The sequence below is a fragment of the Lissotriton vulgaris genome, chromosome 9 (genome assembly GCF_964263255.1).
Source record: "Lissotriton vulgaris chromosome 9, aLisVul1.2, whole genome shotgun sequence".
Taxonomy (NCBI): Eukaryota; Metazoa; Chordata; class Amphibia; order Caudata; family Salamandridae; genus Lissotriton; species Lissotriton vulgaris.
The window spans coordinates 654,493,146-654,510,408 of record NC_141697.1 but is presented as its reverse complement, the minus strand read 5'-3'; the positions used below and the strand labels follow the sequence as shown (position 1 = coordinate 654,510,408).

At 43.9% G+C, this 17,263-nt stretch overlaps 1 protein-coding gene across 1 annotated transcript in view; it reads right to left on the bottom strand.

The window, feature by feature from the left end:
• LOC147692051 (ephrin type-A receptor 7-like) overlaps positions 1–17,263 on the bottom strand; it is a 228,622-nt gene that overhangs the window by 58,938 nt on the left and 152,421 nt on the right. The window contains exon 6 of the mRNA XM_086938359.1: positions 9,664–10,002. Coding sequence (XP_086794485.1) covers positions 9,664–10,002 — 339 coding nt within the window. The remainder of the gene's footprint in view (positions 1–9,663; positions 10,003–17,263) is intronic.

Here is a 17,263-nt window from a genome sequence, read left to right as displayed (position 1 = left end):
GCAGTTTTTTTTTTTTTTTACATGCAGCCCGTTTACCTTGAAGGAAAATGGGTTGCATTTAGAAAAGAAAAATGAAACGTTACTGTTTAATTTTTTAAGAGTAGACAGTGGTCCCACGGACGTAAAAAATATTTTCAATGCCAGCCACTAAGGGGAAGGGGTCCCCTGGAGGAGCCTTCCCATTTGCGAGTGGCTTACCACCCATGTGAAACGGGTGGCAAACTGCAAGTGTTTTGTGGCCACAAAACAATCTTACATTGAAGTGCGAGTCGCTTATAGGAAGGGACGCACTTGGCATGCCTCTTACTAATAGCGAATCGCAAACCCTATTTTGCAAGACGGTTATAGGTTACTGACTTGCAAAATATGGATGTTAAATAAGGCAGATCTATTTTGCGGTTGCAAACGAGCCGATTTCCTGTTTGCGACTGCAAAAAACGGTTGTTAATCTGGCCCTAATCCTCGTGTCAGTAGTAAGTTTTTGTGATAATATTAGTTGGGGTCATTTTAACACATACAGCACACCTTAGGAGAAATGTCTGGCCGTTGCCGGTAGAGACTTTTTTATTTTATCCACTCTATTCCGTTTAAAAAAGGTGAAGAATAGTTTCAAAATGACAGTACATCCAGTGTATATCAATTAGGTACGGTCACCAATACACATTCAGTAGTATGCTTTGTCTGGTTGTGTTATCTCTGTACACATCTTTATACAATTACTGTAGATAATTATTGCTATCATTAATTGATCCAACCGGGTCTGCTATTTGGGGGAGGGCGGTTGTCAATTTTGGGGCTTTCTGTGTCCACTCTGTTAAATCTTCAGTCTATTTTTAGTCTCTCCTCGTGTTTTTCATGTTCATCGACTAAAGCACGTTCAATTTCTTATTTTCCATCTTTTATATTTCAGAGTCAGCCAATAAGTCTTTTAGCTATTATGATACCCAAGGTTTTCATCATGATCTTTATCTTATGTGCTTTTCTAGTGTGGAAAAATCCTTACAATACATTGTTAGGTGGACTTGGTGGGTAATATTTGTCATATTTGTGTGTGTGTGTGTGTGTGTATGTATGTGTATGTATGTACCACGTCCCCCGGGTTAAAAGAGCCAGGATGGGCGAACAAGCCTTTTCCCACGCCGCAGCAAAGAAGTGGAACGAACTGCCTGTGGCCCTCCGACTCACAGAATGCCATTTGGCATTTAGGAAAAAACTAAAAACTCTCCTTTTCCCCCACTTCGACTAAATCAAGCAACGTTGCTCACTGCACCCGTTCTCTAGCAAACTTAGCGCCGTGATATCCCTTTGGGATGATTGTTAGCGCTCTACAAGAAACCTAAATAATAATAAATAGTAGGAAGTGTGTGCTAGCAATGCCACATTGCTAACAAACTGTAGGTGTGCCCGGATACATTAATGCCTGATTCTGGGTTGTAAGTAAGTTTTATGCAAATAGTGGAGTGGTATTAGTTTGAGACAAGCGTTTAAGGAAACTTATTTGACCTGTTCACAGGCAATCTTCAATCTGCACTGTTTACGGTTCAGGGCATTCACTTTACCATTTCTCACGTGCCAGTTCTGAGCTGCCACCTCTGTCATTTACTAAGGCTAATTACGAGAATGGTAGTCATTACTTCCGTTCCTGGTGGTTCTTCTGGAAACTTAGTCCAGATTTCTCCAGTTACCTTAGCTAACTCAAGCGTGGTGGAGAAATTGACCTTCCCCAGGTTAAACGGCTCTAGAGCTTGTTCATGTGTAAGCACTTGCTTCTTCAGATAAAGCTGTGAATCCCCTCCTAACTTTTTGTCATGGGCATTCTACTCTATGCCACTTCACTCTATGCCACTCCATGCAGCACCACTCTATGCCATTTCACACAATGCCACTCCATGCAACTGTACTCCACTCTATGCAATGCCGCCACACTCTACACAACTGCACTCCACTCTGCGCCACATCAATCCATGCAACGTCAATCAAGGCAGGGTCACCCACGCTATGTCACTTAATGCATAGCCACTCCACGCAATCCCACTCCTCTCCACACAATGTCATTCTGCTCTAAGCAACTCAGCTCCAAACAACTGCACTTTGCACAGTGCTACAGAACTGCAGTCCACTTAACGCCACTTTACTCAACACCACACCACTCTACTTTACGCAACACAATGCCACTCCACGTAACACCACTCAATACAATGCCAATCCATATACCCACACCACTCAACATAATTACAATCCGCATAATACCACATGACACCACATAAGTCAACTCCACCTAATTACACACTACTCAATAACACATAAATACACCCCATATAAATCCATTCTATACCACATGACAATTCAGATAAAAACACTCCACACCATGTCATATAATTCCACTCAATATAATTTCACTCAATACCACACTGTACCATGCCACACTATTCAGCTAACATCAGATCAATTGTATACCATAAAATTCAATAGCACACCACGTAATTAAACTCAAATACATAACACTCCACACCACAAACTACCATTTATCATATTTAACACTCCATTACACACAATCCCACTTCACATAATTCCAATACAACCAAAAACACATTACTATCCACATAATACTACTGCACACCATGACACACAATTCCACTACACAACTCCACTCTACATCACACACGTTCATGCCACATAATGCCACAACTAACAATTCCAATCCAACCCACATAATTCCACTCCACACCACATACATCCACCAATAGGTAAGAGACAATGACATATATAACACCAATAGCCCTAACTCTCTCTTTTTTTAAACACAAGCAAACAGTTCCTACGCTTAGCTCCTACCTATTTCTTCTTTTTCATCACCAAACAGGTAAAGCTATCCACACAGTACCACATCACACAATTCAACTCCACACATTTGCAATCCACACCACATAATTCGACACCAAACCACATAATATAACTCAACAACACAATTACACAACAGACCACATACATCTTATCTGCACCACACAATTCTACATTGTGCCACAAAATTCAACAGCACACCATATATTTAAACTCCACTATATACCACTTCACAACACAAAATACCATACCACATAATTCCAATATACAAATCCAAACCACTCCACACCACTCAAGTCCATGCCACAGTTACACAGCTAACCAGTCCAACCCAACACACATAATTCCACCACAAAACATACATACATTCCATAACACATAGGTAAAAGACATTGTCATTTACAATGCCAATAGCTCTAACTCAAACAAATGTGAGACAATTGCACTTTCATTGCTTGTTACTTCTATTCAACCGCCTGACAAATTGCCTCTATAAACTTAAGTGGAGTCACCCCCTTTTTAAACCTATATCACCCTCCAAAAAAAGTGTAAATTCCTGTTGACCTTAATGGAATTGTCCTCTTAAACGCCTGGCTTCACCCGCATTTTATAAGCACAAACTTGTTTGGTATGCCTGCTACCCATTGGAGACATCCCCAGCTCTTTGAGGATGAATGTGGGGATCAAAGGGTAAATCCTGGCCAACTGTTAAAAAGTCCAAAGGTGCCACTTCCTGTGCTATTTGTAAAGACAAAATCTATAAGTAGCTGTTTTCTGTCCATAAAGGTCTTTTCCCCCGGGCCTCCAAAAACCTCTAGTGTACCTGGCATCTGTTGACTTCACAACCAAAGTCCATATTCAGGTCCATGCGCAACTAGTTAGTCCAGTCCCTTTTTTTCCTAGAATTATGAAACTTGTAGTCCTGGTTTTATGCTGGGTTAAATAACCTACAAATCCCAGAATTCTACAAAAAAACTGGGCTGGCCTAACTAATCATGCGTGAACGTGAGAAACTTGGCCACTATCGGAGTACAGGGTTGTAATACTTTACAATGGCTGCCACTGGCTTTGGGTGCAAGATTACAGCTTGGCTCATAGTAGACTAGATACTGCTTCATTCTGCCTCAGCCTCTCATGGTAAATAGTACTGCACCTCTCTAAAGGAGAGGTAGGACATCTCGTCCATAACTAAGATCCACCCCAGGGCCGGACTGGGAACCAGAACTGGCCCTGGCAAAGTGCTCCGCCGGCCCCCTCCCCCCTCCGGGAGGAGAGGGGAGGGGGGAGAGGTGCGACCGCGCTCTGTGACAGGGCCGGTTTTCGGCCGTTTTTGTTACGGGCCGTTTTTGCAGCATAACGGCCCTGTAACAAAAACGGCCCCAGGGGCCCAAAACCGGCCCCCAACCATGCGGCCCACCGGGGAATTGCCCGGTGCCCTCAACAGCCAGTCCGGGCCTGATCCACCCTATACTTGTTCGGCAACTATGAATTACCTAACTTTGTGCATATGCAGCAGTGGATTCAATTTCGGGACAGAGAATTCAGATTATGCTTCTCTTTCTTTACTGACTTAAAACAGCAGCCAATAAAAAACAAGTATGAATAATAAAACACTACGAATCCCACGAGCCTCACAATCGAACCACCTCTTCAGTCCACCAATCAGTGACCTTAAATGTCCTTAAAGTTGGGAGACACCATCTTGTTGCTTCTTTCTTTGTTGCTTGGAAGTCAAGATAAGTGCTCCCAGTTCATTCTTGTATACTATTATAGTGAGGATGCATTTAGGTAAAGGTTTATAGTTATGCTTATGTTTTTGGCATGATTATATGACTTTACACTGTTGATTCCATGTTTATATGAATGGATACTGTGGGTCATTTAATGTGAATGGTTTAATCAGTCGGTCAGTCAGTAATAACTTTATTCGGCCAAGATTAGCCATAAAAGATATGCAAGCAGATTTTAAGATTCCAAATAATACACACGGAACAGCCAGCAAACAATGTTAATCAATTCAATACCACACAAGATCAATTCAGAAAAAAAATACAATCTAGTATCACAAAAGTAAACTACTACTAAAAACCTGGCGGTAATACCACATTCGGTCATTATATTATATGCAGGTCAATTAATGGTGACGTAAAACACTGCCCTCACCCAGGAGGCTAGCCTTCCATAGATTTCCTGCATCTTACTGCTGCTTTAAAAAATGAACTAACCCTGAAACATATGTCGGGGCTGATTAGGAGCAGAGGGTAAAATAATGTTTACCTACATTGTCGGTAAACTGAGGATTTTAATATGAGTCTGAGAAAGAGCCGAAAGAAAGGGTTAACATTTTACAAAAAAAACATAAAATGCATCTAAGTTTTGTTTGAAGAACCATCACATGTGCACAGTAGCGGCTTGTGGAGGGAGTGCTGCGGGCAGTGGGGCGGGGTAGGTGCAGGGTGGGGGGTAGTAAACAGAGTTAATTAAGTAAATAAATAAAAAAACGAATTTCATTGCGCGCGCTGCATTGCAGTTGGCAATGCAGCGCGCACAATGTAATTTGTTTTAATGCTGTCTACACCCCAAAATCCAATAACATCAGCCACAGCTTGGTATTACAAGTGTCATAGCTGCATCACCACCATTTCTGTTGCACAGAACCAGGTGAAAACTGAGTGGTGCCATTCCGCAGTGTTCCCCGAAGAGTGCGCCTATGCATTCTTTTGTTGTCGCTGAAGAGGCCTGTCTGGAAGTTCGATATGCTAGTCATACAGGCATGCTTCCATGTTTGCCATATAAATCCATTGTCGTTACAGTGACTTACGGAGAGGAGAACATCACAGGGTGGGAATTCCTGGTGGAAAAGAATGAGCTGTACTTTGAGTTGTTGAGAAAGATCCGTGCAGAATATGGTTTTTGAAAACGGCCCTTACAAATCCAACAGGCATGATGAAGGTACATTGTTTAAGTTGAGTAAATGCAGAAAGTGTATCAGAACCGCTAATCGCCATGTGCAGCATGGCAATGTGATAATGAGAAGAACCCATAATTAAAATGAGTAAATATGTATATTTCTTACATAGCTCCATCCACACATGTCCAATTACCAACTGATTCTCTGTTTCTAAAAACCTGAGAAGGTCACACAATAATCACACTGGGACATTCTGAAATGCATTCTTAATTCCCACTACAAAAGACCACTAACCGCGACACAGCAGTTCCATTTGTGATTCATTTGTGATCAAATTAGATTTTGGTGAGGTTGGTTTATCAATCAATTCTTCTGCATGACATGTAACTTGTGACTGAGTGTGTAGTTCTGATTTACTTAGCAGATAGGATGACATTAAATGTATTGAGCATGGCTTGTTTTGTTAAGGAAGTGCTTGATGTTTGGATGCCTTAGCCTCTGTTTAAGACCCAGCCCGTTTCAGTAATCACCCTTGCACATTAATGTGGTTTGCATTGCTGTCAAAATTAAAAGTTGGATTTATGGCTTTTTTTGTTCACAAAGTAAAGATCTGTGCGTATATACATTTTATTTAAAGATGCACCATAAATACTGGCCTTTTGTCAAAAGTATCCACTGTGAAGCATTTTGCTGTGTATGCCGTTTAAGTTCACAGCTGACCTAGTAAACATCATCTTCTGATTCCTTTTCTTTATTCTGTTCTGTGCAGATACAGCTTAACTCACTCTCTTCAGCAATGATGCCCGTACATTACCATCACTTTCCTTAACAAAAACCCAGACATTTTGAAGATGTATTTTAGTGTGTGTGAGGATTTGGGTGCAATATATGGTATGGCTGTGAATCCTTACACTATAATACAATCACAAAACCTGTCTTGGTTCCAGTCAGGCTCATTGCCAAAACCTTTAGCTCAATCCTGGGTAGCTGTGGCTTCGAGCAGGAAGGCTTAAACAAAGAAACTAGTGTAAAGCATTCAGAAGCACCAAACAATGAAATATGAAAGTCACATAACATCAGACATCTAACACCAATTTATAAAAATAGATTACATTTTAATCAATTTTTAGAGTCCAAGACAAGCAAAATCCAAAGGTTTCTGGAGATATAGATTTTAAAGAAAATGTAAATCTGATTTCTCTTAATCACAACTGCAAACAAGCATAGATAACAGTACAGTTTGGAAATTGTTTTAAAGTTTGAAAGAGTTGTGTTCAGCTACTGTAGTCCAACCAGTATGACCAAATTTGGCAGGGAGAAGGTATGGGGTGGCACTAAGGAATATTTGTAAAGTTACCTCATCACCAAAGCATTCTCCAAGTCCAGTTCTGAACTTTACACCAAGACCATCATAGACTTTAATGGAGTGGTCCTGATGCTGAGGAAACAAGTGATGGAGGATTCTCTGGCTGCGTGTCGGTCGACGCGGGTGTCCTTGCAGCCAACTGACTCCTGGAGTCTCTTCTTTGGTTTGGGGTTTGGGAGCGACTTTTCTTTGAGCCAGGAGTCACTGCACAGTCCTATCTTCACTAGCCCAATGTGCGGAATGTGCAGTCCAGAAGATGCAGCCTCTCTTTGCAAGGCCCAGGGGTCAGCAGAGCAGTCCTTCCTTCAGTCCCTTCTCCAGTTCCATAGTGATGTGAGGTTGGGATGCCAGGGGTACCATATATGCCCAGAAATTTACCTGGGGGATGATGCAGTCACTAGTCAATGGGCTACTAGGTTTCCTCCCACCTTGTGATGACGTCTGGCATCTAGCAATCCCAGGGTATACTATTCTTTGTACTCTCAAGATGGCTGAACCATTCCATGGATGTTAGGAGCTCTGTACCCCACTCTACAGGTGTTACTACCTGTGGAATACACACCCACAGGAAAACCGACTTGGGCCCTGGTCTCCCCTCTCTGTTTCCGCTGCCAGCCTGTATAGCTGAAGAAAGGGTAACCCCCCCCCCCAGGAGTGTGACTACCATTTGCCCACCAAAGGTGGCTGCACCTTTGAAGCTCGCCTTTTGGGGCAACATCCTGAGTGGCGTCCTGCAAGGTGGATGTAACACCTCCCTCTATAGCAGGCTTTCATTGTATCTAAGCCTGGGATTCATTCACACTATGCCCCAGGAGGACAGGCAGCTATCTGGTGGCCAGCAATTGTGTGGGGCCATGGACAAACTGGCTACAGAGTGGTAACTTTCTAAAAGTTTCTTTCCTTTAAGAGTGACATTAAATTCAACTTGGGCATCAAGTCAGGTTTAATGCCATGATTATTTGATTCCTTGAGGCAGCCATTTTAGTAGTCCCATTCAGATGTTAGCCGGGCTGAGGGATCAGCCGGTAACTCTGTGTTAGCCAATGGGGATACTAACTTTTCCACAGCAAAACAAACATTTGGAAGTGTTTCTGTTAGGACACAGTAAAATCATATGTCCTACTTAATAATATATAGCTCCCTGCCTTACGGTTCCAACTGCCTTCCTTAGAAGAGACTTGCATACATTGTTAGAGAAGTGGGGTCTTTGCCATTGGATTAAATAGGAGAGTCGAACTAGCAGTTTAAAACTGCTCTTCTAGGCTGCAGTGGCGGGTAGGGGGCCATCTTGAACTTTGCCCACAAAGGGTGGCACAAGCACTGCTGCAGCCCTGGGAGGACACTCTGTCTTACATGTGTTGGAAACTCTTTGTACCATATACTGGGACTTATAAGTAAGTTAGCTTATGCTAATTGGGGTTAGCCAATTCATACATTTGTAAGGGGCTAGAACATTGGCACTGAGGTCTGGTTAGCAGGCCTCAGTGCACTCTCAGAGTCAAGAAAACTGCAGCATCAGTCCAAACCTTTAGGGTGACATGCAAAAGGAAGCATTTCCCTACATAAATATTTATTTTATTGTAGATTCAGTACAGTGTGTAGTTTTATTTCAATTTTGAAACTTTAAGACATACAGTAAGTGAAATGTGGGCTCTCTGGCACCTGACATCAGTGCCTCTGACAGTATTAAGCATCTGCTGACTCTCCGTCTTATTGCCAGATAATGAGATCATGTTAAACATCACACTCAAGACTTCCTTGCAACTCAACACCCTGAGTCTGACATCAGCCTGTGACATTACTCCAGGTAACTGACTGACTCGCAAAGAACCCAGTCTCCTTGTTAAATAGAAACTGATTTATCAAAAGCAGAACTCTATGTTTGTAAAGATTATATTAAACAAAGTGTAGTACAGAATTCACTTTAGCCTCTTCATAGAGACCTTATCTGAGAGATGCTGCAGGTAGACACCGTTCTGCTTCTTGCTATTAGTTGCACCCTCAGGGCAGCAGCGAGTGTGGCTGACACTGACCGGTCGCATTTACTATTCTAACTCCAGTCCTAGAATATTTGGGCAAAGTGCACCTCTACCCCAAATTGTCAAGGAGGCTTATGTAGTACTCCAACTCTACAGTTTGAATATTTAGGGAAAAGTTGAAAATTCAAAATGCATTTTACAAAGAGTTGAAAAGGAGACATTCTGCATTGCAGAAAGCACTGCCCTGGGTACGATGCTCAAGCAAAAATCTAGGAATAGCATAAGAAATGCCGCCCAATTGTCTGTGGGATTTAGGATGCTATTGTGTTGCTGTAATAAATGATTAACAAAGATGTGGTTTGTCAGCTTTTCTTGATACATTATGCTTATTGCATATGTTTTCAATTGATCAATCTCAATAATGAGATTGCAGTATTATGGTATGATAGGGAGTAAACATCTAGAGCAACACTGCACTTTAAACTCTTAAGCAGCCTAGGACAGCCTTTTAAGAATTCATTACCCCACTCTAGAAAGTGAACTTTAGTGCCTTTCTGCTTACTCACCGTTTTCAGGGAGCAAGACTGTCAGGTCAGCCGACACCTTGTCTGCAGGGTGTAGGTGATGAGATGCCCGGCTCACGGCTTCAATGCTGAATCGATACTCTACGCCAGGCTTCAGGCTCCCCACCGTCACTGGGCCCTCTGACAGTCCAGTCCACCCTGGATCATAGGTGAGGTTGGCACAGGGATGCCAGGTTGTTGTGTTGGCCCTCGAGTGACAAGAACAGTCAATCTGGAAGATCCCGCCCTGCCACTGATCCCAAGTCCGGGGTGGATCCCAGGTAAGGATCGCCCATGTACCGTTAATGGCGAAAGCAGCATTTTCCGGTGCAGATGGAGGTTCTAAAAGTAAGGGAGCACAACTGTAATGTAAAATAAGAAATGCCTGCTGTGCTTTGATGGCATCACAGCTAAACAAGAGCACTGTTCCACAGTGGCGACATTACTGATAAATCAAAGTACATTAATAAACCTAACGACTGTCACAGAGAGATGATGTAAAATTATTTTTACAAAAACCCAATAAAAAGTATTTACAAAAAAAAATTATGCAACATATTGATCCACAGAAAACTGTCCCACTTTGATGACGTCACTGTTAAACCACTGCAGACTATCCAACAGAGATTACATAAATGTTAAACTAGAGAAAGTTGCTCCATATCGGTGATGTGATTGTTAAATTAATGCATTTTGTCCTGGAGAAATAGCAAGCACTAGAGGCAAATAGCCTATGGTAACCACTGATGGCGTAAGTACAAAACTAACCCACCAAAACACTGAATGCTTTTAATTTAATTCGAGACTTGTGATTGTCTCTCTGTCATTCCTTGAACCCTAACAGTGTTTGACTTGCAAGGACCATCTGCCACTACAGCCTTTTGGTCCAATGATAAAGTCCACAAAAAGTAGATTGAAAGATGCATACAGTGGCGTAGCTAGACCTCGTGCAGCCACTGGAGGTCCCTGTGTTTGCTGCCCACACCAGCCGCATTTAAATGTAAGAGCGGGAGGGAGGCCGTCGACCCCAAACTTCGTGATGCCCAGGGTGGACCTCCTCCATCTCCCTTGCTACGCCACTGGATGCATGTTTGCCATAATTGCATGACACTTGGTCACTAAGGGCCAGATGTAGGTAGGCTTTTACCGGTCGGAAACGGCTGAAATCGTCCATTACCGACCAGTAATAGCCTTTTCCTATGTAGGTGGTATATTTACCGATTTGGTAAATAACGAATCGGTATTTACTGATTCGGTATTTACCAAATCATCATTTACAAAATACCGAATCGGTAAATGAGATGTAGGAAGCACTGTAAATAGTGCTTTTGTGCTTTAAGGACTCGTTATTTACCATCAACTATTGGTTGGCGGTAAATAAGGAATTCCTGTGTAAATGCAAATGTGTGCATTTACACCTGTGCCATGTGACAGACATACATGCCCTTAGGGCATGTATGTATGCCACATGTGCACACCAGCATTATTCAGGGGTGCAACAGGGTGTCAAAGTGACACCCTGCCACCCTTGACTATTTCCCTATTTTACCGAATCGGTATTTACCGATTCGGTAATTGACGTTCATTCCTATTGGTCTCCAGGCCCATAGGAATGAATGGTAATTACCGAATCGGTAAATACCGATTCGATAGTTACCGAATCTTAACGATTCGGTAATTTTTACTGAATAATTACCTACATAGGATTTACTGATTCTAAAATACCGAATCGGTAAAATTCGGTATTTTAGAATCGGTAAAACCTATTTACCTACATCTAGCCCTAAATGTGTTTTGCATGATTTGAACATAGGTAATCATATTTTGTATGATTTGAGTAATATATATGTATATATTATTTTATTTATTACTGTGTTTTTTAGAGTGCAAACTTGACCCGTTAGGGTATCAGAGCGCTTTACAGGAAACATAGCATTGTACAAAAAGGCATAGAATCACCAAGTAAAAAAAAAAACAACAACAAAAAACGGATAGTAGGGGGCGGGGTATAGGATACATAAGAGATAAAAGGGCATGTATTTAAAAATTACATTTACAGTTACTCAAGATGAGACACTTATTTACAGATTACATTTACCATTACTCAAGACAAGATCCCAGGTTTCTGGGTGGGGTGACTAGGTAATCCGAGGTGAGCCAATAGACAGACGTTGATCTGGGCCATAGTGGTGGTTGAGGGCAAAGTTTAAATGAGTAATTTACTTATAAGGAAGATCTTGGCGTCCTTTTTGAAGCGGGTCAGAGTAGGGATTTTTCTGATGTCAGGTGGGAGAGAGTTCCATATTCTTGGAGCGACCCCAGAGAAAGCCCGATTGTACGTTTTTTTTTCTCAAAAGCAGGTTGGAGCAAGAGGTCTCTGGCAGCCTGGGAGTTTCTGATTCCTCTCGAAATCACAAGTTTACTTGCAAGATGTGCAGGGGAGTTTGAGTGTTAAGCCTTGTGTGTGATGCATTCTAGCTTGAGCTGTATTCTTGCTTCTAAGGGAAGCCAGTTCAGAGCTTTAAGGTGTGGGGAAATATAGTTGAATTTCCCTGTGCCTGTAAGTAGTCTGGCTGCCGCATTGAGGCGGGCTTTTAAAGGTGCCAGAGAAATCTTAGGTGAATCTGAGAGGGTAGAACAGCCATATTCCAGTCTAGAGATGATGAGTGCTTGGACTGCCATTTTCAAGCCAGGAGCATCAAGGAAGGGTTTCAGTTTCCTAAGGTAACTCAGGTGGAATCTGACTGATTTGGCCATCGAATTGATGCGCCCCGCATGTTCAGGTTGCTGTCAAGAGTAATTCCCAGGGATTTGGCTGCGTCCATGATGGTCGGTGTGCAATATAAGGGTGTGATAGCGTTAATCCTTGTTTGAATCTCGTGGTTGGTATTAGGAGGGGAAATTAGGAGAAATTCCGTTTTCTTAGCGTTGAGTTTGAGATGTCTGGCGGCGAGCCATTGGACAGTGAGTTTCAGGGCTTTGTTCAGAGAGAGAATCTCTTAGAGAGATGAGGTTTTGATGTAGATCTGAGTGTCATCAGCATACATATGGTAGGAGATATTGCAGTGCATAGCACTTCGGCCAGCGGTTCTAGGTAAATGTTGAAGAGGGTGGGAGACAGGGTTGAGCCTTGGGGGACTCCAACCGCGATCGAGAAGGGTGCAGATAGGTTGCCGTTGATTAAGAATCGCAGTGATCAGTTTAGGAGGAAGGACCTAAACCATTCTAGAACAGTGCCATCCAATCCCATCCTGAGTTTGAGGTGTTCAAGTAGATTTCATGGTTGACTGTGTCGAAGCCCGTGAATAGATCTAGGAGGATTAGGAGACATGTTTTGCCTTGGCCAAGGGCTTGGAGGGCATCATCAACAATTTGGAGCATGGTGGTTTCAGTGCTGTACCAGGTCTAAATCCGGATTGGAAGTCATTGAGTAGGTGGAAGTTGTTGATGGCTAGGAGGGGGATGTTGGAGATGGGTCTGAAGTTGTCAGGGGAAGCTGGATCCAGCGACGGCTTTTTCAAAATTGGGAGGACTTGGCCGGCTTTTAGAGAGTCAGGCATCGATCCCTGCTGGAGAGAGGCGTTATTTATTGCAGTCCAGCTAGTAATAATGGATTGGGCGACGGCAGCTGGACAGTTGAAGGGAGGGGGTCATTAAAATGGCTATTCGGTTTTAAGGAAAATAAGATTTTAGAGACGGAGTCTTCGTCATAGACTTTGAAGTCAGTCCAGAGAGCTTGATTTTTAGGTGGAGCCTGTGGGGGCGTCGCGGCAGGAGGAAGCAGGTCAGGAAGGGGGTGAGAGTATGTGGCGGAGCTGAGTTCAATTCCTAGGGCTTTGATTTTGTCAGCGAAGAAAGAGGAGAATTCCTTGGAGGATATAAGAGACATGGGGGGTTCTTTCAACGTTTTGCCCAGTTTATTAGATTGGTGTTTGACCAGTTTGAATAGCTTGTGGGGTCTGTTCTTGGCCTTCTCTAGTTCAGTTCTGAAAAATTATTTTTTTGAATTGAGGATGTTCCTGTTATAGACATTTCTGGCCTGGCGGAGAAGTTTTAGATGTGCGGCAGAGGGGTGCTGCCTCCAGGTTCTTTCAGATTGCCGGAGGGATCTCCTCTCATTGTTGAGGGATCCTGTGAACCAGGGGTTTCTTTCTTTGATTTGGGCTCTTTTAAGGTTTAGTGGGGTTAGATCATCCAGGATGTTCGATATAGTCTCAGAGTAGTGATCGCTGAGGCCACTGACCGTTGTGATATTCGAGAGGGTGTCAGATTCGTAGCGAGTCTCAAGTTCCCTGAGGTCCAGGTTCTTGGTGTCTCTGATCCAGCGTTTAGGAATCACTGGTTGCCGTGCTCTTGTCTTTTGGGAGCCAGGTAGGAAGAAGGTGATGGCGTTGTGGTCAGACCAGTCGCATGGGTCTATAGAGATAAGCTTGACTATTGATTCTTTAGAGATGATCGAGTCAAGAGTGGCCCCTTTCGAGTAAGTTGGGAGTGAGAAGGCTTGGATCAGAGCTTGATCGGTCAGGTGGTCTTTGATGGCGTTGACATGTGGATCCTTGGGATCATTCCAGTGCAAGTTAAAATCACCAAGGAAAATATCTTTAGTGTTAGAGGAGATCTTGGCAGTGATTATTTCCATGAGGTGGTCGGTGAAGGAGTTGTTCACGTCTGGGGGGTGGTAAAAGATGTGCAGGTTACACAGTGGGGTGGAGTTGCTGCGAATAGCAAGGGCCAGATATTCGCAGGATTCTGTGGTGTCTGCCAGAAGTTCTGTGACAAGAAGGTTAGAGCAGTAGATGCAGGCAATGCCTCCTATTTGCTTGTTAGACTGCCTGTCCAGCCTTTCAATGTTGTCTTTGGAAGGAACAAGGAGGTCCAGGCATGGAGATGAGGATTTGTTGAGACATGATTCTGTTAGGATTGCTAAGTCGAACTTTTTCGTACAGGATAAGGTCTGCAATATCAGCAGTGTGCCTAACTGCCGATTGGCAGTTGATTAAGAGACCAGACAGAGAAGATTTGGAGGGAGCTTCAGGAGACTGGCTGGACAGGTGAACAGGCGCTAGATCACTTTTGACCATGGCATGTTCGGCCTTCACGTCAAGAGGATAAGGGGTAGCTGGGGTAGAGTTGTAGTCCCGGAGGATGGTACGGATTCCCATTTCAGTGAGGTCAAGCGGACTAGGAATGGCAAGAGTTGAGTTGTAGGAGGGGACAAGAGCAAAGGTCCTCCTCCTCTGAGAGGTGGCATGGTTGCTTACGGGGCAAAGATGTCTTGAAGATAGCAGAAGAGGCTGTTTAGTGAACTCTGTGGTATGCTGGATGGTGGAGTTTGGCAGGGGCATTAGGTTAATGAAGGAGTGTTCCGCGAGGTGAAGGAGGTTCATTAGGTCTAGAATGGAAATATGAATGCTCTGGGTTAGTTTGGCAGCTCTGAAGTGCAGGGATTCAAGGTCCATACAAGATGGATGTGCTCAACTGTGGGACGAGTGTTTCTTGTACATACTAAAGATCCCCGGTGATCCTCTGGTTCCCTTGTTAACCGCAGCTCTGTTTGTGAAATCGCTGAATTGCAAGGGTTCAATTATAAATCAATTTCCAGGACCGGAGGGGGGAGGCGAGGAAGCCCCCCATTGTAGCCGCCACCGCCAGGAGTCATTCACTGTCGTGGATAGCGCCGCCGCCCCGGGACTACATCTCCCGGCTGCCTCAGCGGCGGCGCTGCTGTCTCACGCCACTAGAGCACCAGGAGGCGCCTTTAAACTGCGCTCTGCCCGGCGGAGCGGGGGGACACTCACCAGGACCGGAGGAGGGAGGCGAGGAAGCCCCCCATTGTAGCCGCCACCGCCAGGAGTCATTCACTGCCATCTCACGCCACGAGAGCGCCAGGAGGCGCCTTTAAACTGCGCTCTGCCCCGCATCGCGGGACGCCGGGCGAAGCCCGGGCAAAGGGCGGGCCCTCAGTGGCCCTCAGAGGCACAAGGAGGACGGGACGGGGCCACCCCCCTTGACTCCATCACACTGCTAAGGTAACAACTTTTTGACCTTCCTGACATTCTGGCAAGGGATGACCCCACTGGACTTTAGTTGGAAATTCTCTAATACCCTCAGATTTCCTTGAGGCCTTGTTACACTCTAACATTTGCACACTTCACGATGACTTGCAAGGGGGTGACTAATATATCTTTCAGCCAGAGAGGCTTGCGTTCTGGGTCACAAGTTCTTTGTAGGCCATCTCCGCCCACCGCCATTGCGAATGAACCTGCCAAGACTATAGATAGCATATCCACCAACCAATCTCCCGACCCAACGAATGGTATAGTGCAACACCTCTCGCTGTTGGACGAGCTAAATTCCCTTTGCAAAACAAGGTATGCCACTGTGGAAGTCAGAAATGAAATTAAAAGTTCCTCCACTTGCCCCGCTAAACGAACCAGTATTTCAACCCCAATCGCCAGCCCCCTGGAACACCCTTCACTACCCAAAAATGTCAATACACTAAACACAGTTCTTCCCCAGTCCTTATCTAGCAAAAGAAAGTGGGATGGCGTCAAGCCCACAGGGAATAAACCAAAACAACAAAAATTGTGTTCTAGCTCCCCACTGACTGCAACTAACCCCCCTCTAAATTTGGAAGAAAAAATAGAACAACTGGTAACCTCCTTCAACTCTAATTTTTTGTCCCAGATCGAACAAATGGTTAGTTCACTCATTTCTCTACTGATTGTCAAAATTACCACCCTAGAGGATAGGCTGCTGGGAAATAGAGAAATGTATTAAGGCCAACCAAACTCCCACTGAAAAATCTGTAACACCAATCTGTTCCAACCCATCTGGTACAAATAGTAACAATCAAACTCATCCCCTAGTCCCTATCTTACCACCCTCCAATGCCCCTAAAGCTAACTTCAACCCCGGCCCTTTACAATATACTGCTACAAGAGTAGAGCCTAATAATACAACTCATATACAGCTACCCCCGGAGGCTGCACCCTTCGTGTGTGTCCTTGCGGAAGTCCCAGCACTCAAACATGGAAAAATTGAGCGGGAACAAGACTTACTAAACAACGTTACGTACTGGTTAACTAAAAACAGGCCCCTGCCCCTAGAATTTGACGGTACAATCATGTCTGTTAGAAGGGTGGGCTGGCTAGGCCCCCTACAAAAAGATATTGACGACGACCTTGTTCTGATAAAATTTAGAAGCAGTTTAGTCGTTCCCTACCTGCGAACTTTGTACCCCCGTGAAGGTGTTGGCCCTATATCTATCTGAGATCTACGCAATTTTTATCCCCTCGACTAAAACCAAAGGCAGAGTTGGCTCACTCGAGGGGCAGAAGCACCCGTGCGCTGTGTGGCCATGGCTTTTCTGCCTTCAATCACCCCGTAACAATACACATTGGCCATAACTATGGAAAACCATGAATTTTACTATGAAACCAAGGAACTTATTCATGCAGCATGGACAAATGTTTTATCTTTTTGCCATTTTGTGCTTTTGTATGTAACTTTTGTCATGAGTGTTTTTAAATGTGCGCTTTTATGATTTTAAACAAAAATCGAATAAAGCTAAAGAACGAAATCAATTTCCTCATATACTGCA